General features: G+C 44.4%; 1 protein-coding gene across 9 annotated transcripts in view; it reads left to right on the forward strand.

The window, feature by feature from the left end:
* The window catches only part of TBC1D1 (TBC1 domain family member 1), a 226,342-nt gene that overhangs the window by 83,225 nt on the left and 119,215 nt on the right, over window positions 1-23,902 (forward strand). For all 9 annotated transcript variants that reach the window (XM_044298071.1, XM_044298096.1, XM_044298114.1 and 6 more), the window contains 6 exons: window positions 12,959-13,471; window positions 14,427-14,516; window positions 16,117-16,221; window positions 17,800-17,932; window positions 19,516-19,607; window positions 23,318-23,428. In XM_044298071.1, the coding sequence (XP_044154006.1) occupies window positions 12,959-13,471; window positions 14,427-14,516; window positions 16,117-16,221; window positions 17,800-17,932; window positions 19,516-19,607; window positions 23,318-23,428 (1,044 nt within the window). The remainder of the gene's footprint in view (window positions 1-12,958; window positions 13,472-14,426; window positions 14,517-16,116; window positions 16,222-17,799; window positions 17,933-19,515; window positions 19,608-23,317; window positions 23,429-23,902) is intronic.

Below are 23,902 nucleotides of genomic sequence, written 5' to 3' on the forward strand. Positions count from 1 at the left end.
TATTTATATATAATTTTTTTTTCGGAACGGACCTATGCATGTGGACCGTACAATGTGCTGTCTAAATCTTTAGCGTCCCCATTGAAGTGACTTTCAAATGCAGTTCGGATGTGGACAAAAACAGTGGTTTTGTGCTCTGCGAAAATCATGGATACCGGCGTGTGCATTCTGTATTTTGCGGAAACAAAACAGCTGCCCCCTAATAGAACAGTCCTATCCTTGTCTGTATTGGAGTCATTTCCTTATTTTTTTTTATTGCAAAAAAACAAAACAAAAAAAAAAACGAAACGACATGGACAAAAATACATTTGTGTGCATGAGCCCTTCTAGAGGTTGTCCAGCATTAGGGAAAACATGGCTTCTTTCTTCTAAAAGCTACACCATATCTATCCCTTTGGTTGTGTCTAGTATTACAGCTCACTAATCGGGCTGAGCTGCAATACCACATACAACCAGTGGACAGATGGGGCGCTGTTTTTAGAATGAAACGGCCCTTCATTTGTAATCCTTGGCATCCCCTTTTATTAAGTTGTGCAGGCTTATAAAAAAACTGTGCCACACCTGTCCACAGGTTGTGTGTGGTATTGCAGCTCAGTGTTGTTCACATCTCCGTTTGGCCTTCTGGTAGTCTCTTCCAGCAGAGGAGCACACTACCAGAGTTACTGCATCCACTGCCGGGTTCCTCTTCCCTGTGTAAATGGTCCGGCAGGTTTCTGGCATAAATGATGGCTCTCTGCCAGAAAAATACCAGTGGCATTTATGCCAGATCCCATTATAGTGAATGGGGATCCAGCCCGGTGGCGTTTGGCCCTGCCAGGTATGGTGATTCCGGTAGTCTGCTCCTCTACTGCCGAATGGAGATGTGAACCTGGCTTAAAGCCTGTATTAGACCGGCCGATAGTCGGCCAGATCATCGCTAATGAGCGTTTGTAGGAGCTCCTGTTATCAATGATCTGGCAGTGTAAGGCTACGTTCATATCTGCGCTTTCCCTTTGCGCTATTGAGATCCGTCATAGGATCTCAATAAGCGGGGGGGTGGGGGGAACGCATTCCGTTCCGTTTGGTTGCTCCTCATCACGGAAAGAATAATTCTGCATGCAGCGTTTTTCTGTCCGCGATGTGGTGCGGAGCAAGAAGGATCCGTCCTGACACACAATGTAAGTCAATGGGGACGGATCTGTCTTCTCTGACACAAAAGAAAACTGATCCGTCGTGGCTATATTAGGCTACTTTCACACTAGCGTAAAGTTTTCCGGTTTTGAGTTCCGTCACAGAGGCTCAAGACCGGGAAAAAAAAAAAAACGCTTCAGTTTTATCCTAATACATTCTGAATGGAGAGAATTCTGTTCAGTATGCATCGAGATGTCTTCAGTTCAGTCCCGCTTGCGGTATTTGGCCGGATTAAATACCGCAGCATGCTGCAGTATTTTCTCCGGCCAAAATGACGGAACACATGCCGGATCCGGTACCAAGTGTTCTGGAAAAAAACAATTTGGTTTCCCGGTCTGTGCATGAAGACCTTTAAAAATGTGAGACAAAAAAGTCGGATTAGTTTTTTCGGATGACACTGGAGAGACAGATCTGGTATTTCAATGCATTTGTCAGCCGGATCCGTTTGTATGCTATACGCTTGCTTACAGATTTCCGCATCCGGCAGGCAGTTCCGGCAACGGAACTGCCTGCCGGAATCCTCTAACTCAAGCGTGAAAGTACCCGAAGACAGACATAATAACTGGATCCGTTTATAGCAGATGCATGCGGTTGTATTATTGTAACGGAAACGTTTTTGCAGATCCATGGTGGATCCAGCAAAAGCGCTGGTGTGAAAGTAGCCTTATACAGCACGGATTTAAAAATCGCTTGGTAGCAGCGGATCGTGCTGTGTAAACACTCTCTCTGCTGCTGGCAAACAGTCTGTATGGGAACGAGCGCTGGCATTGGCGATCACTCCTCCCCATACTGTGGAGGGTATTGCTGCATGTAAATACACCAGTCTCCTCCACTGACGAGCAGGCAATTGCCAGGAAGGAAGTCTTCCACCCCCCCCCCCCCCCCCTTCCCTGACAATCGCCTGCAAAATCTGTTCATGTAATACAGGCCTTAGCTATGTCTATCATAGGACAAAGAGGGGAATAGGCAGCGGGCAGATACTTTTGCCTTCGGTTTATCTCTTTGAGGGTATGTTCTCACGGGAAGTAATCTGCAAAGGAAAGATCTATGGCAAAATTCTAGACAATCCTGTCAAATCTTTGACAAAATCCTTTTTTTTTTTTTTGTCCAGAAGTGGATCCGAAAATGCGGATGCGGACAGCACATTCCGGCCCCATTGAAAATGAATGGGTCTGCTTACTTTGTGCAAAATTGCTGAACGGATGCGGACCCATTCATTTTGCGGATGTGTGAATGGACCCTAAATGTGAATATCTTACACGTTGTCAGATGGGGCGGCGCTGTGTGCCCACGTTAGAAGGAGCGGCGCTGTGTGCCCACGTTAGAAGGAGCGGCGCTGTGTGCCCACGTTAGAAGGAGCGGCGCTGTGTGCCCACGTTAGAAGGAGCGGCGCTGTGTGCCCACGTTGTCAGATGGGGCAGCGCTGTGTGCCCACGTTAGAAGGAGCGGTGCTGTGTGCCCACATTGTCAGATGGAGCAGCATTGTGTCTCTCCTTTATTTGGTCTCTGGCCTCTCTTAGGTAAAAAGCCGTCTGTTCTACACATAATGAAGCATCATGATGGCGGTTCGCATGTTTCCAGAGTGACTCATCCCTGAGGAATACAATTCTTTCTACTGACACCTGGGGAAATGTACGTTACTGCTGGGGACAGATCTGTGGTGAATGTGCGCCTTTTTCCCGACCTTGTCAGGTTTGGATTTGCTGTTCAGCTCTGGAAATACTTTGTGTGCGGTGGTAAGAAGCACAGGCCGGGCCCCCATGTGTTGATCGGAGATGGCGGCCTTGTCTCCCATAGCAACCAGTCAGGATCCATACTTCAAATCAGTTTAGAAAACTCCTGCCCATAGGAGCCCATCATGGTGCCAGGTTTGAGTCCTGCTGTTTATTTGCCTTTTAAGTATCGGTTTCCCATTCTAAAGCCTCATTCACATGTCAGTGTTCAGTCAGTGTTCAGTCAGTGTTCAGTCAGTGATTGTGAGCCAAAACCAGGATTGGAGCCTCCAAGACGGGGACATCCTAAAACATTTAATGTGAAAATGGCTTAATGTACCATAATGTGCCTAAACTGCAACCAATTGCCTTGAACCTTTGCACAACCTAAGATCTCAGCTTCCCAAACCTATCCTGGAAGTTTCATGGATTTTGGTTACCCACAAAGCAATTGAGTGACATTAAGGGTACTTTCACGCTAGCGGTTTTCTTTTCTGGCATAGAGTTCCATTCTAGGGGCTCAATACCGGAAAATAACTGATCAGTTTCATCCCCATGCATTCTGAATGGAGAGTAATCCGTTCAGGATGCATCAGGATGTCTTCAGTTCAGTCATTTTGACTGATCAGGCAAAAGATAAAATCGCAGCATGCTACGGTTTTATCTCTGCATTTTTTTTTTTTTCTTTACTGATCAGACATTTTTAAGGTTGATCAGGATCCTGATCCGTCTTACTAATGCCTTCAGTTCCAGTGACGGAACTGCTTGCCGGATCACTCTGCCACAAGTGTGAAATAGTGTTGAGCGAACTTCAGTTTTAAGTTCGGCGTCTAAAGTTCGTCTTCCGGTTAGCGGAGAATCCCGATATGGATTCCGAATACCGTTGTGGTCCGTGCTAGCGGAATCAATAATCGGCCGATTATTTATTCCACTACCACGGACCACAACAGTATTCGGAATCCATATCGGGATTCTCCGCTAACCGGAAGCTGAACTTTAGACGCCGAACTTAAAACTGAAGTTCGCTCAACACTAGTGTGAAAGTAGCCTAAGCTTGTTTTTTTCTCCCCTAGAGACTGAGTGGGGCGGTAGTGCGCGTGCTCCCCATTAAAACAGGGACACGGGCTCGTAGCCTTCCAGCTGCCGATCGGTAACCTAGTTTCCCTGGACCTGTAGCTGCTTGCTCACCATTAGGAGGACACTTGGCCTCCAGGTCCTGCTGTACATGGCCCCCTCTGCAGCCACATTATCTCTGCAGCTTCTACCCTCTTATCGCTGTGCGCGCTATCTGTCTCCTGCACAGCGCACCTCCCTTCTCTAGAAACGGCAGCACTACAGGATACTGATCCAAGTATAAACCAACTGTAGGTCCAGATGGGAAATTCAGTACTCGGGTTTATCAATCCTTATTTTCATTTTATTCTGCTTAAAGGTAACCTGACGTCACCCCTGACGCGTCTGTTGTAGGACTCATGCACATGGCTGTGTGTGTCCGTATTATGGCATCGGCCGTGTGAACACCATGTCATGGATGCAGACCCATTCACTTGAATGGATACGCAGTCCAGGAGATACGGTGCAGTGCAGAACAGAGGCACGGATTGGAAGCCCACGGAAGCACGCTGTCCATACCTCCGCACTGCAGAAAAGTAGTGCAGGCACTACTTTTTGTGGACCATTGGATGCAAATCGCGGATCCCCTTTCAAGTGAATGGGTCCTGCGTCTACATACGGTGGCCCTATGGTCGGCACCGGTGCATAGCGGACTGCAGTTTGGGGTCTGCACTCCGCAGCACGGGCCTGGCCGGCACACTTCAGTAAATCCAGTGCTTGCATTTCACGTGAAATGGCAACGCTGAAGGATTTTCTTTCTTAGGACTCTTTGTGCCATTCCTTGGTTATACCCCCTGGAAATGTATGAAGAGGTGTTACCAATCCTCTTGTCTATAGGGGAGTGTCCCTACACAGTGTAACACCCAGTTCTACATTTATACATACATTTCTAGTAGGGATCACAGGGGAACAGCACAACATAAAGTATTAAGAAAATATGCCCCAGTGTGCCCCGTGCCCGTATTGACTGGAATGGGTTCGCAAGATACAGTACAGTGCGGAGGCATGGATCGGAAGCACTATGACGCGCTTCTGTGGGATTTCAGTGAATGGGTCCACATCTGCACACAGACGGTGCCTGTGCAATGCGGACCACAATTTGCAGTCCACTGCACGGGCACGGTGCATACATGTTCTTGTGCATGAGCTCTAAAACGCTGAACACCTATTTTTAGCTCAGGGGGTCGATCTTTGGTTGTGTCCAACTCCCCAATCAGTTATTGAATGGGGCAGAACTGTAGGTCCTTTATATATTATATGTTCTATACATTGCATTGAAAGTTCCTACTCGCCTAAAATTTACCCCCTCTGTCTTTTGGAAGCTTGGGATACTGATCTGTCCTCCATGCTTTATACTGCAAGGCTCTTGTCTGATCATAATGGCTGCAGAATGATTAAATAAACTTAACAATGAGTATTAATTTAAAAAAAGCGTTTTCCAATACAGTTCTGTCTGCACGTGCTGGATTTGTCCTGCAGGTACTCTCCTTATGTGGAGTCTCTTTCTAATTTTGAGATGACATTTATATATACTTTATACATGGCTACATGCAAGGTTTATCTAATAAGAGGAAAAAAGGGCAAGGAAATCAATCTTCACTTCTGTTTTTATGTGGGCCCCAATGGATGATGATGCTACTGATGCACTGTACCATATTTTTTGCATGAATTCACCTTTAAGAAAAAATAAAGGCGTTATCCCATATTTAATATAAAAAATGAAAATTAGAAATCGTATAGTAAAGCTAGAACCAGCCCTGCGCCTCACATGGATCCAGAGATCTCCACATTCAGTTCTCTGCTAGATTTATATCAAGCTGACAGCTCAGGGGGAGTGTCTTCTCTGCTGCAGCTAAGGGGGCGTGTCCATGCTCTGCCTATCACAGCTCAGGAGGCTGTTGAAGGATGAAACTGAGCATGTGCGGCCGTCTCAGAGAGCAGAACAAAGAAATGAGAAAAAAAAAACTGCAAGTGGCACTATACAGATACATTTCGGTGAATAACTCAGTGGTGTATGCTAAATTCTTCATTACATGCAATTACAAAGGTATTCAGATCCAGGTTCTGGTTTGAAAATTGTAGAATTATTTTTTGTGGGACAACCCCTTTAACAAAAAAATTGGGAAATAATAATTACCACTAAAATAACCTGCCCAGGTGCCACCAGCCTCAAAAAAATAATAATGGATGCATGTATGTTTTTTCAGACTCTGGCAACCCTGGTCCTTTCTTAGGAGTATCCTTTAGGCTAGGTCTACACGTTGCACCAATGTCGCGCCACAATTTCTATAATGGTGGTCTATAGGGGTGACATGCTGCAAAAACTATTCAAGAGGGATTTTTCTGCGACTTTCGCTTTGCAGTCGCTTGTCGCAGTGCCACACCATAGACTACCATTATAAAAATTGTCACGCAACATTAGGTCTACACATGTTGTTGTGTAGACCTAGCGTTATGCTCTGTAATGCCTCATTCACACATCAGTGTTCCATCAGTGATTTTGAGCCCAAACCAGCTAATCACAGAACAGGAGCAGATCTTTTCCTTATACCTTATGTCTGTGGAGGCTCCAATCCTGGTTTTGGCTCCCAATCGCTGATGGAAATCACTGACAGAAGCTGTGATAGTTAAGCCTCATTCACAGGTCAGTGTTCGAACAATAGATACAGCTGGTGGCAGTTGACTAATAGAATTGAGCATGTGCGACCTAGTCAGTGTGGTGGACAGAGATTAGGAAGAGCGAAGAGAGTAGGTGGCGCTATACATCTACAGTTTATTAAATAATAATTCAGTGGCTATACAACATTTTTAATTACATGCTGTTGCATGAATTCAGAACCAGTTGCTGGTTTGAAAAATGTAGAATATTTTTGGTGGGACAACCCCTTTAACCAGTGATCGAAATGAGAAGAAATTGCCTTGTCATCCTCCTGATGACCTTAGTTTGGCTCTCCACCACCGAGGTGACCTAGACATGAGTCATACATTCCTTTTGTGTGTAATTGTAAGCATCGACAAGTTCCGATATGACAGATGTGTGAATGACCAGCGCTGAGGTTTCATTAGTTTTCGGCCTCTGTAGCTGTATGTTATTCTCCACTGCTTCTTGAAGAGCAGCCCCAGTGTTCTTCCTCCCCATGCTGGTCCATGTGGTGCTCTATTTTTCTAGTTTACCGCTAATCCAGTAAATATATTGTTTCGATAGGCACAACAGGTGTTCAGAGACTTCTCTGAACAGAAATGTGGGCAGAACAGTTTGCCCCCTCTTCTTATCCTTGTAGATTATTAGTCACTAGGTGGAGCCACTTGGCACAGGAGAAAGCTCATGCCAGGGCTTAGGCTGGTATCCCATCATGAATACAAAGTTGTCTATTCACTGAAGCGGGTTGTAGGTTTCTCTTTATTTAGCTAGCGTATTCTTGAACGATAAGAGGGCTTTAGAATTTATTGTTTAAAGAGAGCCTGTCACAAGAATAATGCCTGCCCAAACCACCACCAACACCTGACTGTTCTGCCTGGAGGTGTCCATTATTGCCCATGTAGGTGCCTCATTTTGCCAAAAATCAACTTTGATCACAGCTAGTGATGTATGCAGACTATCTGTTTGACATCGAGGTGGATACCCTCAGAAGTTGGGTCAAATCCTGTCCCATCTGGCTTGATGTCTCGGAGGATAACACTGGCTAGATCTCACATACATTGCTGTGTTCTAATCCTGCAGTGAAACGGGGTGTACTCCCCCTGGAGGGTCACTCATGTGTGCAAGATCCTGCAAGCCCCTGATGTTTCCTCACTTCAGGATTATCAATCAAAATTGATGGGTTCGGATTTGGCTGCAACAAGCTTGACCTGTCTCACCGCTCTAACATTTATCAGGTCCATGCTGGGCTCTACTTCCTGGTCCCATTTCGAAGACCGGAAATGCCTGAACATGCCTGCTCAGCTAATCGTGGGCCACAGGCAGGCATGTCCAGACATTACATGTGTATCGAGAAGAGAGAAGGTGTGACCCAGTATGGGACAGAATGGGATCAGTGGGGTATTCCTGAAAGTGGGCATCAATTCTTTATTTTTATCTTTTTTTATTTTAGCCTACTTTGAGCGCACCTGAGACAACTGCTTTAACTTTGCTTGTAGAATACAGTACAACATTTGCACTTTATGTACGAGAAAGGAGGATTCACTATTGCTTAAAATTGCCTTGTAATAGTAGACTTTGAGTACCCAACCAATCGCCTTGGGTCAACAGGCCTCAGGGCAGCCAATCTGTCCTGAACTACTGGTCACTTCACAACCTACACCGAACTAGCATTGGCTCCTAAAATCTCTTCACCAGATCATAGCCTTGCTTCCTGGCAGCAACACTCTGCACCCCTCCCGATCCTCAGGCCCTGTCTCTGTAACCAGCTCGTCAACTTCTCACTGCAACTGCACTCCAACCAGGATGTCCATGTTTCTTCTCTGCTGCCTGTCGTCCTTCTCCTGGTCACCACACTTGGACCTACATGCTAAGTGTATCCTAAGTAAACCCCTCTGGCTCTATAAACTGGCCGCTTGCCAGCGTCAGGCTCTGCTTGGACTTGTACGCTAGAATGGCCATAGCTGAACACTGAATTGTGTCAACCATTGAGCTAAAGGGGTTCTCAACTTTGTATAAAGTGGGGCACAGGCAGTGGATGGTATAGAATAAGCTTTACTTACATGTTCAAGCGACCACCATTCCAGTGTTGCTAATCCGGTCCTCCTCCAGTATCTTAGGCCACTGATTGGCTGCTGTGGTCACATATTGTTAATTTGACCTGGGTGCTATGGCCCTATAAACGAAGTGCCGCGGGGAGGACTGGAGTAGCAAGGCTGGAGCGGTGAACGATTTTATGTCATCCTCTCCCTGCCTGTGCCCCCATTTTTCCTAATCTCAGACACCCATTTCCATGAATACAATGCTCCCGCTGTGACACACGGGGAATGTACTGTAAATGTAGAATAATTCAGATTTAAAGGGAACCTGTCACCAGGATTTTGGGTACAGAGCTGAGGACATGGGTTGCTAGATGGCCGCTAGCACATCCGCAATACCCAGTCCACATGTGCTTTTATTGTGTAAAAAAAAAAAAAAAAAAAAAAAATAAATAAATAAAAAAATAATAATTTTTGATACATATACAAATTAACCTGAGATGAGTCCAGCGTGAAGGAGCCCAGCACCGCCCGCATCCTCAGAATTTTCTCCTTGCTCCCTGACGTCCGAAAGCTAGATCGCCGTAATCTCACGATGCGCAAGCTAGCGCATGTGAAGTTCGTTCCCTGAGACTGATGCCAGCACAGGGAAGGAACACTATGACAACACTGCATATGCGCTATCTCGCCCATCGAGAGAGTACAGCGCTCTAGCTTTCTGACGTCTAGGAGCAAGGAGGAGATTCTGAGGATTGGTATTGCGGATGTGCTAGCGGCCATCTAGCAACCCATGTCCTCAGCTCTATACACAAAATCCCACTGACAGGTTCCCTTTAAATGTGTCTTTGTAAAGGTATGGAAAGTTGGCTCCCTTCCTCCAGAGTCATGGTTGTCACCTTTTTGGAGTTGTCCGTTTCTGCCGAGCCCTGAGACCAGCGTACCCACGTTCTAATTACATCATTCGGCTGTTTTAGAAAAGACATAATGTAACTCCACTTTTTTTTTTCTCCCCCCCCCCCCTAACCTTTCCAAGTTGAGCTCCTACTTGTGGGAAGCTGACTCCAAGGCTTACTTGGCAGAACCACAGGAGGCTCTTTACGTATTTCCATTGCGCGTTGTAGATCAGTAAGTTCTGTTCTGATGTGCTGTCTGCTAACTTCTCTATGCTTTTTCTGGTTTAAAGGAGTTGTCCCTTGAAGACAACTCATCCCCTACCCACAGGAAAGGGATTAAAGGGGTTGTCTCACTTCAGCAAGTATCGTGTAGAGAAGGTTAATACAATGCACTTACTAATGTATTGTGATTGTCCATATTGCTTCCTTTGCTGGCTGGATTCATTTTTCCATCGCATTATACACTGCTCGTTTCCATGGTTATGACCACCCTGCAATCCCGCAGCAGTGGTCAGTCCGTGCACACTATAGGGAAAAAAATGCCGGCCTCTATGGTGGCTGGGACCGTGGGAGCTTACATAGGCTGGTGCTTTTTTTCTATAGTGTGCAAGCACAGGCCACCACTGATGGATTGCATGGTGGACTCAGAACCCCTGGAAATGACCAGGAGGCAATATGGATAATACATTTAGCAAGTGCCTTGTATGAACTTCTACATAATAAATGCTGTTTTCTGAAGTGACCCAACCCCTTTGTCTGATGGCTGGGGCCTCTGACGATCACAAGAATGGGGGCCCATTCTCCTCTGTCTGGATACAGCAGTGATCATGCGTGTGTATTGTCACGCCATTCAGTTCTGTGGGCTACTGACGATGGCGGAGCTCTTGTACTCTGCTACCTCCGATTGTCCCATAGGGTGGCGGACACGCATGCTGGTCTGCTGCTCCGTTCTTGTGATTAATGGGGTCCGACACCTTGGGGTAAGTTGTCTCCATGGAACAAAAACTTTTAAAGGGGTTGTCCTGTTTCAGATGGAAGCTGGACTGCAGTAAAGATTAGATCCTGTGCCATTGCTCCGTTTCTCCCAACCAAGCTCTGGTTACCCAGCTGCAGCAGTGATCTCATGTCGACAGCATGTGACTACTGTAGCCAATCACCGGCCTCTTCACTGCTGAGGCCAGTGATTGGCTGCGGTCACACATTGCCGATGTGATGTCACTGCTGCAGCCAGGTAAACAGAGCCCTGCCGGGAGAACTGGAGCAGCAGCATGGGAGCCATTTATTGCAGGTGTTACCTTCAAGCGTTTTTCACACTCCCAATGCTGAAACATTCTAATCCTATCCTATTGGTGTATAAATACTATTTGCGGCAGGATTATTGTGTATGTGTGGACAGATTAGTAGACGGATACTTTGTTCCAGCCTGTATTCTAATCCAGAGATGAATTCACCATCATTCATGCCTCAGAGCGGAGATTTTCCAGCATTCCTTGCTGGATCAGTCTCTGCACGCAGTTTGATCTGACCATTTCTGAGAATACAGTCTACACACCAGGCACTATGCAGTAATGGGACTTTGCACATTGTAGCTTGGTGATCTGGCTGACGACCAGCTTGTTGACTGTTTCCAGTGAAAACCATATCTTCGTATTTTCACATCTATTATCTGAGTTTATTATTGTGTGCATAAAATATTTATACTGAGGGGATTTGATATAGCCGCGCGTGTGAATTGGTCTCCAAATATTTGTTTTATGAGACAATGCGCAGAGACGCAGACCCTAGAAGTGAGCAGCCATGGAGGAGCTGACTGTAAATGTAATTTATTTTTTTTCTTTCCATTCTCAAAGTCGCCTTCCACAGACTGTCAAAACGCGACATGAGCAGGTCCCACGTGTGCCGAGAGAGCTTTGCATAATTGAGACATGGAGATTGGGAGGCCGTCACTTTCTAATCTCTAATTTAACATTCCAAACAAAACTGTAACGGCAGCCTGCGGTCCTGGGCGCCGAAACTGGGTCAGGAAACAGAATTTGTAATCATCTGCACAAATCGGCTTGATCGCTTGACCGGTGTTTGATCTCACAGAGCACCGATGCTTCGCATTTTTATTTATTAATTTTATTTTAATGTATCAGGATGACAAAGGTGCTCTCCCCATAAGTATTGTTCCGTGTGTGTTGTGTGTTTTATTTTTTTTAGACTGTGTCCCTGTTTGCATCCGAAAAAATAGATTAAATAATAGGAAAAGGTGGATCTATTGCATATAAACCCTAGGCCTCATTCACACGAGCATTACTGATTCTCTTAGGGTCTGTTCAGGGGAAAAAAATGATGGTTTTGCATGCAAGTTAAGTTTTGATGCGTTTTTCACGCTCGTGGGAAAAAAAAAAAGCCTGAAAAATAACAATCTACATCTCCTAGCCACCGTCTGTGAAAAACACACGTGAACGGGGCTTAGCAACGCTCAGGCCAGTGATACTAGTCGTGACGTCACTGGGCCTGCGGTAAACGGTGAGAAGGCCGAGGTGCTACCGGAGCGCCGCTGCCTTCTTAAACAGCTGATTAGCATGGGTTGGACCCCCGACGATCAGATGCTGTTGATCTATCAAGAGGATAGATCAATGAAAAGAAAAAAGTGCAGAACCCCTTTAAGGCTGCCATAGGAATACATAGAGAAACTGTCTTCCTGTCCACAAATAAGAGGTTGTGTTATTTGGAGAGTCGGAGTGTTGGTCACATGACACAGCTGAGGATCAGAAGGGAGGGGATAACTCACAAATACAGTCAGCGGTAAGTTTACTTTTAGTACAGCTTACATCCTGTTCCTATCTAACAGTTCAGAGAATAAGAAGTTTTCTCGGCATCCTTGTAACTACATATATATCAGATAACTGTTTTAAACTCCAATGCAAAATCTATATTTTCCATTTATAATACTGGGGTCTTGGATGGTACCAGGGCCATGTGAGAGGAGGCACAATTACACCCACTCGGCAATGCCCACACTTGTAAAGTGGATATTACCGTTACCATTCTGCTGATCTGATAATACAGAGCAATGAACCTTGTCTTGCTATGCGGTGACTCACACGTGAAGTACCGCCATCACTCATCCTACTGCCCTGCTACGTCTTCACTTCATTCCTTCATCTCTTGTTTTCTTTCTCTACTTGCTCTGATTTCTTCTTTGCCTGAGATCTTTAACCCCTGTCAGTCCTTCAGTTTCGCTGCCGCTTTTTAAGTAGGTGTTTATTCTCCTAAGCCTGAAGAACACATTCCTTCTACATAAGCCTCCCTCCTTCCGACCCCACATTAAAGTTTCATTGTACTATGATTGGGCGGAAAATAATGTACATTAGAAAATGTGACACTTTGTTTTCTGCTTTGCAGGTGCCTGAAATAATTGGCTCCATCAGACAAGCCGGAAAACTAGCACGGCAAGAGGAGATCCATTCTCAGTTATGTGACGGGGACGACGCTTTCTCAAAAAAGTTTGAGGTCCTGTTCTGTGGCCGAGTTATTGTGGCCCATAAGAAGGCACCGCCTGCCCTGATAGATGAATGTATTGACAAGTTCAACCATGTCAGCTGCAGCCAACAGAAAGACGTGGACGATCCGCCTCCGCAGACAGACTCCAGCACCGCAGTCACGTTCGGAGACAAACTGCGCTCTGCTTTCCAGGCGACCTTTAATGAGGACGATAAAAATAAACCCATGCGTAAATCTTATTCCCAGCCGGGCTTAAGGACTAACTTGTTTGAGAAGGAATGGGAGAATGGTCGTTACAGCCTTCCTGGATCTTTCGAGGAGCATGACAGTTCTATGGACTTAAAAAGTTCTGGTGAAGTACGGAACTGCGTGCTGCCCACTGACATGGCGGAAAATCAGACCATGCTGTTCACGGTATGAAATGCTTGATCCGAAAAAAAATTCACATGTTACAAGAGGTTAGATGTTGAAGGCTATTTAAGGCCTCATAACTTATAATTATATTCAACTGTTGCCCAGCACCCCCCCCCCCCCTCCCAATAAAATTATTCCCTCTATGCCCAAAATATCTAAAAACATCAAAAAATTATTTATTTACCCCTTAAAGGGCTTGTGTGGGATTCTAAAAATGTAATTTAATTGTGTAAATCTTGTCTAGTCTCTTACACAGCCTGACAGTGTAGCAGTCTTCACTTCAGTCTCCATGGTCCTGCTGTGCTCCATTCTTTACAACCCGAACTTGTAGGTTACGGACGTAGATGAGCTGCAGCCGCAACACTTCCCATAGCACTGTCAGAAATAAACTCCTACTACACCCATCCCTGGGCTGTAAACTCCACCCACTACACCCTCCATCATCCCCTTGTTGTGTCCTCCCACACTAATATGACGAGCCTACTCTCCTTGTGGATCAGAATCACATGGCTCTGACATCCTGACCATTCAGGAAGGGATTCTGACAGAGGGGATCATGGGAGGCCTGGTCATGATGTCAGAGGAAATGGTCTCAACAGAGGCTCCAGATCTCCAGAGTAAGACAGAAAAAAGTAGCACAAGTACATTAGTAAGTGGCGGGGCTGGCAGGGGAAGCACAGGAAAAGGGAAAAAGTTATACCCGACTAAGTGTTGCACTTGGACACGTAACCATCCAGCCAGAGTGGTGGCATGCCATACTGATAATGGTCGTCGGGCAGAATACAATTACTTTAACTGGTGGTCACCTCTGGGGCTGAACGTGGTTTTATAGCTCTTCTCTCTAGAGTGATTACAGGTCACCCAATCTTAGGCTGTCCATTTAGATGATTTGGTAGCAGCTTCATGGATTTAGTATTGTTTGGTGTTGCGTGACCTTTTACTTTATTTCCTCCAGATTGGCCAGTCGGAAGTTTACCTAATCAGCCCGGACACCAAGAAAATTGTTATAGAGAAGAGCTTTAAAGAAATCTCCTTTTGTTCTCAGGTAAGTGTGACTATAGACGATAGATGGGATTACAGGTGGTGGGGAACCTCTTAAAAAAACTCGAAACCATTCTGCATTATTTTACTTCAGATCTATTATGAAGTCCCTTTTTGTGATTGCATGGGGCACCAGATCTACAGGTATATAGATCTTCCTGATGTTTCCAAATGCATCCATTTCGTTAATGTGTGCAGGGACATTGTTCAGTCATGGTGAGCTAAAGTTGCTGTGCCATGGATCCACCAAACAAAATCCTCCTGCAATCACAAACTGATTTTAAAGTTTAAAGTGGGCTGTCTGGTTGAAGAAAATTTGGGAATTATTACAGGAGGATCCCTCATTTGAGACCTACACCCACAGCTCACTGATTTCAGTGGGCACCTCTTTTCCAATGGTAGAGCTGCAGAAAAATTGAACACGGTCAGTTTCCCTTGCAGATCGTGGATGATTTCTGAGGATCCTAGTTGTGGAACACCTTGTGATCAACTCAGAAGTTATTCTAGCAAAAAAGGCAATGACCAAAAAGGGCATCCCCTCTAATAAAATTAACTACAAATTGTTAGACTGCATTCACACCTTCTTTCTACATTTGATGTATGCACCAGAAAAGCTCCCAATTGTAGAAGGTATGCTGTATGCATCTGAAACTCCCTATTTACCTAGTGAAGGCCAAAAGATGCCCAAAATCTTTTTGAATAGTTTTCCAGTAGAACGGATCTAGCGTACCAGTTAGGAGGGAGCTTTGTCCATGCTCCAGTGGCCTGATACTATGATGTGCGCTGTCTCCACTTCCTTTTTGCTCCTCTCCTTAACATGTTTCCTAGATCCAGTGTCCATGATCTGACTTGGGATAGGGTCACATTTGTGTTCAATGGATCCAGCAGAGAACAGCCTGCTGGAGTTCACCAAATCCCACCTAGCTGGATACTGCCAGACCCCATTGACTATAATGGGATCTGCTGGGGATCCATCTGCTTTCTGGCATAACTGCTGGTTTTCTGGAGTACAAAAATGTATTTATTTATTTTTTGTCTGCCAGATCCCATAATAGTTAATGGGGTCTGACAGTTAACAGCAGTATCTGGCTAGACCAGACCGGTGAAGTCTGGCAGGCTGTTTAACTCCAATGTGAACCTACCATTACAGTATATTTGTAAGTTTTCCAGATGAACCTTTGGTCACCATGAACATGGTCTCCCATCTGTGGACAACATGTTATAGAGGAGCTGAGCAGATTGGTATATAGTTTTTGGCAAGAGATTCACTATGACTTGTGTTGTATTCATTTAAATCTCTGCACATTCTGGGCTTAGGAGTCCAGCGGGCGGTCCTTTATAGTAGCTTATAGCTGTCAATTTAAGCCCAGAACGAGCAGAGATTTTAAATGAATACAACACAAGTTATAGTGATGTCCCTATCCGCTCAGCTCCTCCTGCTCTATAACATGCTGCCCACAGAAGGGAGACCATGTTCATGGTCAACGGTTCCACAATAATGAACGGTTTTTTTTTTTTATTTTATTTTTGTTTTTTTATATATTTTAATTTTTGCTTCCATCTCTACAATATCCAGAGGTGATTTTTGTCCTTTTTGTTTTTAGGGAATCCAGCACGTCGATCACTTTGGTTTCATCTGCAGGGAGCCTTTAGACTCTGGAGGCTGTCACTTTGTCTGCTATGTGTTTCAATGCACAAATGAAGCGCTGGTAAGTGCATTGTCACACAAGTCTTTGTACCACACTGAAGGCATTCCTGGTTATATCCAAGACGTTCCATATAAAGGTTATATAAACTACTGTAGGTAAAAAGCTCTTTACATTGTACGTTCTGCAAAGCTCCAGGCACACAGTCATGTCAGAGGGACCATACAAATACAGTCAGTATTTGTATGGTCCCTCTGACATGACTTATGCCAAAAAACCTTTAGTTTTCATCTTTCTGAATAGGATAATGCACTATTCAGTGCAAAGACATCCTGTATAGGCATACTGTACTAACCCATCAACACCATGCAACGGAGGATGCAACGCCATGTGAAGAGAGTTTTAGGAGGATCTTCTAGGCGACATGCATGGCCAGTAGTGCTTGTGTGTTGATGATGGGTTAGTGGGGTGACTCTGGTTACTCACCCAGTTGATATTTGTGTCCATTCCTGGTTGACCAGAGTGTTTGATGGTACCGGTAGACAGGTTTCTCTAGTTTGGAGCGAGTCACTCATCTTAAATGACCGTATATTTAAATCTCAATTAACCTCCAACTGTCACGGAAGGTGTGCAAGAAACTAGAAAACACAAAATGAATATATGACTGACTGGATCCAAAACTAAGGAACAAAAAGGGAGAGCCCTGCAACAGACCTGGCACTCTCACTGACTGCTCAGCCTATGCGAAAATCCAAATGGTAGATGATCGCATATCCACGTACCTCGACTGTATAACACCTGAACACCCTATAATAGTGAGGGGACACGACCACCGGCTCCCTACACTAGATACGGGGGGAGTCAGGGTCACCTAGGATCCAGCAAACAGAAAAGCAAATAAATGAACAAAACTTATCTTGTAGAAGACTCAGAAGCATGCACACACTCCAGGAAGTTGTATAAACCGCAAAGTGATGCACTATGGGAAAGGGATTTAAAGGGATGCAGTCAGTGCAACTACATGACAGCTGAGAGAGGCTAACGAGATGAGAAAATGAAAGCAAAACAAGGGAACCTCAAGGAGGAGGTTCTAGACGTCTGTCAGAGCTTCTCAGATGTCTGGTGGTGACACCAACACCCATATCTTCAGATTGAAAACACCAGGTTATCAAGGGTATACAGACAATACAAGTCATACACAGATACAAGTAACACCACTAAATAAAAACTGGATCCTAAGTGTTTTGCTGCTTAGATGCTTTGGTGCCATGCAAGGGGCAGTGGTGTCCCTAGAAGACCAGGGACCCTAGAGTAAAAATTCTGATGGGTTCCTCAAGGGCCTTTTGTTTGGACTGTTGGCAAATATGAAGGTGGAACATTGGCCCAAGGGTCATGAATTTCAAGTAGTAAAAACAGTTACTGTTGAGAGGGGAGTCTTGTATAGGCTCTTCAGGGGCCCCTCATTGATTGTCTCTTTGGAACGTACACCACTGAGAAGGATAAACTCCTCCCCACTGTCAATGTGTTGTAATACAAATCGGTCAAATACTTGTTTAAGAACTGATCTCCAAATGATGAGTCTGGGGTTTCTTGTGTATTCCTTCTAGGTGACATTGTTCTATTGTTCCTTTGTTGTTGCAGGTGGACGAGATCATGTTGACCTTGAGGCAGGCTTTTAGTGTAGCTGCTGTGCAGCAGAATACGAAGACTCCTGTGCCTCTGTGTGATGGATGTCCCATGCAGTGCATGCACAAACTGTGTGAGAAAATAGAAGGTAAGCTAGTGGTCTGGGGTGAATGAAAAAGCAGGGTTTGGAGTGTTTTTGGTAGTTACAAAAGCAGACATGTCCGGCGAGGTGACGGGTCCTTTTTAAGGGATCATTTCATAAAATGGTATGTTAGAATTTCCCTAATATAATATTTAAAGTACAAACATTTTTTTAAGGGTACTATCACACTAGCGGTTTTCTTTTCCGGTATAGAGTTCTGTCCTAGGGGCTGATCAGTTTTATCTTAATGTTTTCTGAATGGAGAGCAATCCATTCAGTATCCATCAGGATGTCTTCAGTTCAGTCACTGTGTACATTTTTTGGACTGAGAAAATACAGAACCATGCTGCGGTATTTTCTCCGTCCAAAATTCCGGAGCACTTGCCGGAATGCCGGATCGCACATTACTTTACATTGAATTGCATTAATGCTGTATCTGGTCCGGTTTTGTGGTCTATGCATGAGCAAACCTTTAAAAATGTGAAAGATAAATACCAGATCAGTTTTTCCAGAGAGACTGATCTGGTATTGCAATACATTTGTGAGACTGATGTGCAACCGGGTCAGTCTACAAATGCTATCAGTTTGCATACAGATTGCTGGATCCGGTGTTCCATGAAATTATGGTACCTGTTAAAATCTGGTACGCTCGTCACTTCCGGTAGAGACGTAGGCGCACGGGAAGCTTCAAAAGGAGGTGTGATCTTAGAGCCCGGCACCTGATTGGCTGAAAAGAAGGTGTGTTGGCGCCTGCGCACAACCAACCTGGGTACCGTAATTTTACATGCAGCGCCTGTGAACGCACACAGGGAGGGAGGAAGGGTACCTTTGAGTTACGGGCCACCGCGTATGCACGAACCAGATTGCCTTGTGACGCAGACAGGGTACTGAAATATTACAGCTTCCTCACTCCCTGTCGGTGGCCGGTAAATAGAAGGTACCCTCCCCTGTCTGCTTCACGAGGCAATCTGGTTCGCGCATGCGCGGTGGCCCGTAACTCAAAGGTACCCTTCCTCCCTCCCTGTGCGCGTTCGGCACTGCATGTAAAATGACGGTACCCAGGTTGGTTGTGCGCAGGCGCCAACACTCCTTCATTTCAGCCAATCGGGTGTCGGGCTCTAAGATCACACCTCCTTTTGAAGCTTCCGGTGCGCCTACTTCACTACCGGAAGTTACGAGGGTACCGTGAAATTATGGTACCTGTTAAAATCTGGAACACCGGCAGGCAGTTCCGGCGACGGAACTGCCTGACGGAATCCAACAACGCAAGTGTGAAAGTACCCTAAGAAAGAGCAGGGGGTTTAAGATACCACACTGAGGAACCCTCATGAGTGGCGGCGCAGTAATACGTAATTCTGCCAGATTCATGGAAAGCATGTAGAATATATATTCATGGAGTCCTAAGTATCATGCCATGGGCCTTTTTTCTTTCCATGCATAGATCAGATCTGTTCAGACTTGTGTTATTGTACTTGTAAATACCTGATATAAAAGAATGCTCCCTGTTCAGTGGAATGTAGCTGGCGTGCGGGGGATCGCGCCCGTGTACTTTTGATCACACCGGTATAAAGTTTGATTTATCTCGGCAGGTCTTCCGTCATCAAAAACCAAGCTTGAATTACAGAGACACATCACCACATTAAACAATGAGGAGCAGGCCTCTGTGTTTGAGGAAGTACAGGTAAGCCTGTAAGTGATCGCCATATAGCTTCACTATTGTCCGGGTGGTATTTTATGTGCTAATGTCTTCTGTCAATTTACTGAGAGGACTTTTATTATTCATATAACCTTCAGTTTCTCCAGGGGAGATTAAAATAAAATGTTAGTAACTGTTTAGACTTGGAGTAATCCATCATGTCTACATCCTACCTGGCATGATTAGTGTGTACGTGGTCATTTGAATCCACACCATGATGACAAAGAGAACCTGTAACCTTTCTTCTACAACGGACAGTGCATACGGCTCTGATTTGGTTATGTACATACATTGCAGATTGCGACGATTTACTGTGCAAGCTAGCGCCATGAAGAGGGCGTACGGTTCGTGTCCTGACTCTGTACACAGGTCTTAGGCCAGGGCTCCACGGTGACATATTGCAGTAGGGCTCTGGAGAATGGGGGTATGCATTTTTTATTTTTAACAATTGTCCTAAAAAATTATGGCCCTTAGGTAAGCACTGGTGTGGTGGGTTTGTATCCGACCAGGGACAAGATCTACGTGGGTTTCCTCCCATACTTCAAGAATATACAAATGGGCAAATTGGCTTCCTACGAAATTGACCCAAGTGTGCGTCGTGTTAGGGTCGAGGACCTATATGGCAGCCACTGACTTCCCAGAGAGTTGCCCCGGCCACACAGCTATCTCTGCACTTTGAGTCCCCGTGAGAAAAACCTGTTACAAATGTTTGTAGCCGTTAATTGCCACAATTTCAGGAACGCATGAAACTACATATACAATATTGTGGAACCCTCTAGGAATACACCACATGCGATACCACTTTTTTTTTTTTCTCCTTAAACGTGGGTGTGTGCTCAATAAATTGCCATAGTGCTCTGCCCTTAGAGGACTAAAGGAACTGTGGAAATAAATGCTTTGTGCATAGCATTCACAAAGTTCAGCTCCGGGGGACCGTGTTTTAGCACGGCCTATGTCAGAAAATCAGAACACGTGAAGTTGCAACGGAACAGATGAAAGCGCACCGCTTATTCATCCTGTTGTATGATGCCGGAAGGAACTGTTCTGCATCAGTACAGAGGTCCTTCAGGAAGTTCTCCATCTGCTGGGCTTATCGTAGTGTTGATGGACCTATGGACTTTGCACACATGATCTAATGCTTTCAGTTTTCTAGCTCTTTCTGTGAGTGGGATCCTTGGGTTCTGCAGCTGGCTGACCCTTGATGACTAACCAGACATAAAACCTTGGTGAGACCATGATTTCTATGGTAGCGTGAAGTAATTTCTCATGTTTGAAGGTTCTTGTCCTTCTTCTGACCTTTGCCTAATGTGTATGTATCTGTATTGGTTTTGGTTAGTTGCTGTTTGCTAAATACAACGTTTGTGTCTAGTATTATTGGCTCCATTTTATACTCTGGTCCTGTGAGCTGAAATAGTCCCGTCATATGTGGACTAGGGGAGAGAATAATGTGCTGCATTTCTGAAGTCCTCTTTGCTGGAGACCACATGGCCGTTATTTGTCACATCTTTTAAATATGTCTAAAGATGTTTCTTCCATTTTTACCCCATCCGTGTACTAGGGTGAGGTTATGCTAAACTGGTCTCTATATTCGGGCCATGCAGCGAGCCAAGACCACCTTTCACTCCAGTCTTACAAACTGACGAGCAGTGGAGCAATTGTCTGGAATTTCTGGCACAAATGGTTAATATATGTGTCCTACAGTAGATGAGACTGCTTTGGCGTAGAATGCACCAAAAAAGGCCACAAATACATTGATAAATGTGGTTTTAGTGAATAAAGTACATGTCCGTGTACTCGGAAGGGGGGACGGATTGTGATTTTTGTATTTTGCTAGTGGAGAGTAAGGGCGAATGCACAAGTGGTAAGATGTATCTTTATTGATAAGAAACAATACTTATTTATAAGAAACAGTAACCTCCCTTCACACCTAAGTCTGAGATACAGTGGTGGTTAGCCACGCATTAGTTTTAATAAGTGTATTTATTTAAGTATATATTTTTAAGCATTACGTTTTACAGGCAGTAATAAATATTTGTACAATAGCCATGGCTTTGTGGATTCATAAATTTTATTTTCTTTTTTCTTTTGCCCAGTTGCTCTTTTTATATAGTGAGAAGTCCACTTACTTGGTCACCAACACTTTACACCTCACCTGGTGGTCAATGTGTAGACCCTGTAGGTGCCATTTAGATTACTTACAGGCTGAATGCCTTTGTCGTTCACAAACCTACTTCTTCTGGAATGGCTAATTGTGTTTTATGCAGCTGTGGCGCCATCTTGTGGCCTGTATGGCCAGAAATACATCTCTTATTATTTATAAAAAAAAATTTCTTCTTGGTTTTCATTTCCAATTGCATTGCTTGAGCATTAATTCTGCTTTTAATAGTTGTCTATTTTTCGGTTCTATTAGCAGTTTTCCTTTTTATCATTATTCTTCCAATTTTGTTACATGAGATCCTAAGTTATAAACCTAACTCGGGCAGAGCTAGATAGATCGTAGAAGCCACATGGCTCTTACACCTACTGTAAAATCTGCTACTGGTGCCCAACTTTTTCAACTTTTTTGGAAGCTCCTGAAATGGGACTGCTTGCTTCTTTAAAGGGGTTCCCCCCCCCTATACACACAAATTAAATATAGTTTTGGGCAGTCCTAGATTCAAATCCAACCAAGGACGACATCTGCATGGAGTTTGTATGTTTTCCTTCGGGTACTCCATTTTCTTCTCACACTCCACAGACATACTGATGGGGAACTCCGATTGTGATCCCTGTTGGGGACAACTTGATCCTAATGTCTGTAAAGCGCTGCAGAATATGTTGGCGCTATATACGTGCTTAAAATAAACAATACATTATTTGCCCAGAGTGTACCCCAAACAGTGCATATTTGGCCTATATACCGGTTTTTCATGTCAGCACTTTCCTTCCCCTGTTCTTGGCATCCCCGCATCCTGGCAGGATGTTTATATGCAGAACTTCCTGTTTCCCTCAGCTTCCTGCTGGCTTTGCTAGACAGAATAACCATCCTGCAAGAGCAGAACGATTGTCACCTACACATTACTGAAACCAGCAGCTTTTTGGTGTCTGCCTCCAGAGCGGAATGGAGGTGCAATGGAGGCAAACTGATGGATTCTGAGCGGATCCTTATCCATTCAGAATGCATTGGGGCTGAACTGATCCGTTTTGAACCGCTTGTGAGAGCCCTGAAACAGATCTCACAAACGGAATTCAAAACGCCAGTGTGAAAGTAGCCTTAGGGGCTTACCAACTGAATGATTTTGTAAATGTTTCTTCGCCTAATTTAAGCATTGCCCACCTGATGGACTATAGTTGTAGAAATTACCAGTCCTTTAGTCCATTACTTTGAGCTTTACACAATTGTGACCTTTGAGATCAACAATGTCAATGTTTCCATCAATATTTTTGAATTCAAGCCTTGGTGGTCTACTCAAAAACTGCTAAAGATCCACTGCCTGCCACCCCAGACTTACAACAGGTACATGTGTAACAGGTTTGATGTGTAAGTGTTTGAGGGGGCTCCAATTTTGGTGTAATTCCTAAATCAAGTATATATGACAATTTTATTTTTGTTGAGATAAAATTGGTAATGATTGTCCTTCAATATGAAATGGACAATAACTTGTTGCATTATAGGTAATTAGATTTATTTATTTTTTCTTCCCATCTTGGTGCAGAAAATACGTCCTCGGTCTGAACAGAGAGAAAACGAGTTCATTATCTCCCGGCTGAGATGTCTCTATGAAGAAAAGCAGCGAGATCATGTCCACTGTGTGGAACCAAAGCAGGTAGGGTTTGCATTATGACCTAGAACTGTGACTGCTCCTGTGCTTGCTTCTTACAAATGCTCTTCTGGAAGAATTTTTTTATTTTTATTTGATATAATGTATTAAAGAGAATCTGGCACCACAAAATGCAGTGTAATTTGATATATACTTTTGTCTAAAAAGATTCAGCCAAACTTTTATATTTTTATACAATTATATAAAAAAAAAAATTCTGACTTCAGTTGTACACAGAGGTGTGATCAGTGATGGGTGGTATTCTCTGTGTAAGGCCTCATGCACATTAACGTATTTTTCATCCTGTGTCCGATCCCCCCCCTTACCTTTTTGTCGATTTAAAAAAAAAAAAAAAAAAAAAAAAAAAAAAAAAGGTACTCCGTGTTCATTCCATTTCCATATTTCCGTTTAGCAAATAAATAGAACATGTCCTATTATTGTCCGCATTACGGACAAGGATAGGACTGTTCTATTAGGGGC

The sequence above is a fragment of the Bufo gargarizans genome, chromosome 1, assembly GCF_014858855.1.
Source record: "Bufo gargarizans isolate SCDJY-AF-19 chromosome 1, ASM1485885v1, whole genome shotgun sequence".
NCBI classification, from domain to species: domain Eukaryota; kingdom Metazoa; phylum Chordata; class Amphibia; order Anura; family Bufonidae; genus Bufo; species Bufo gargarizans.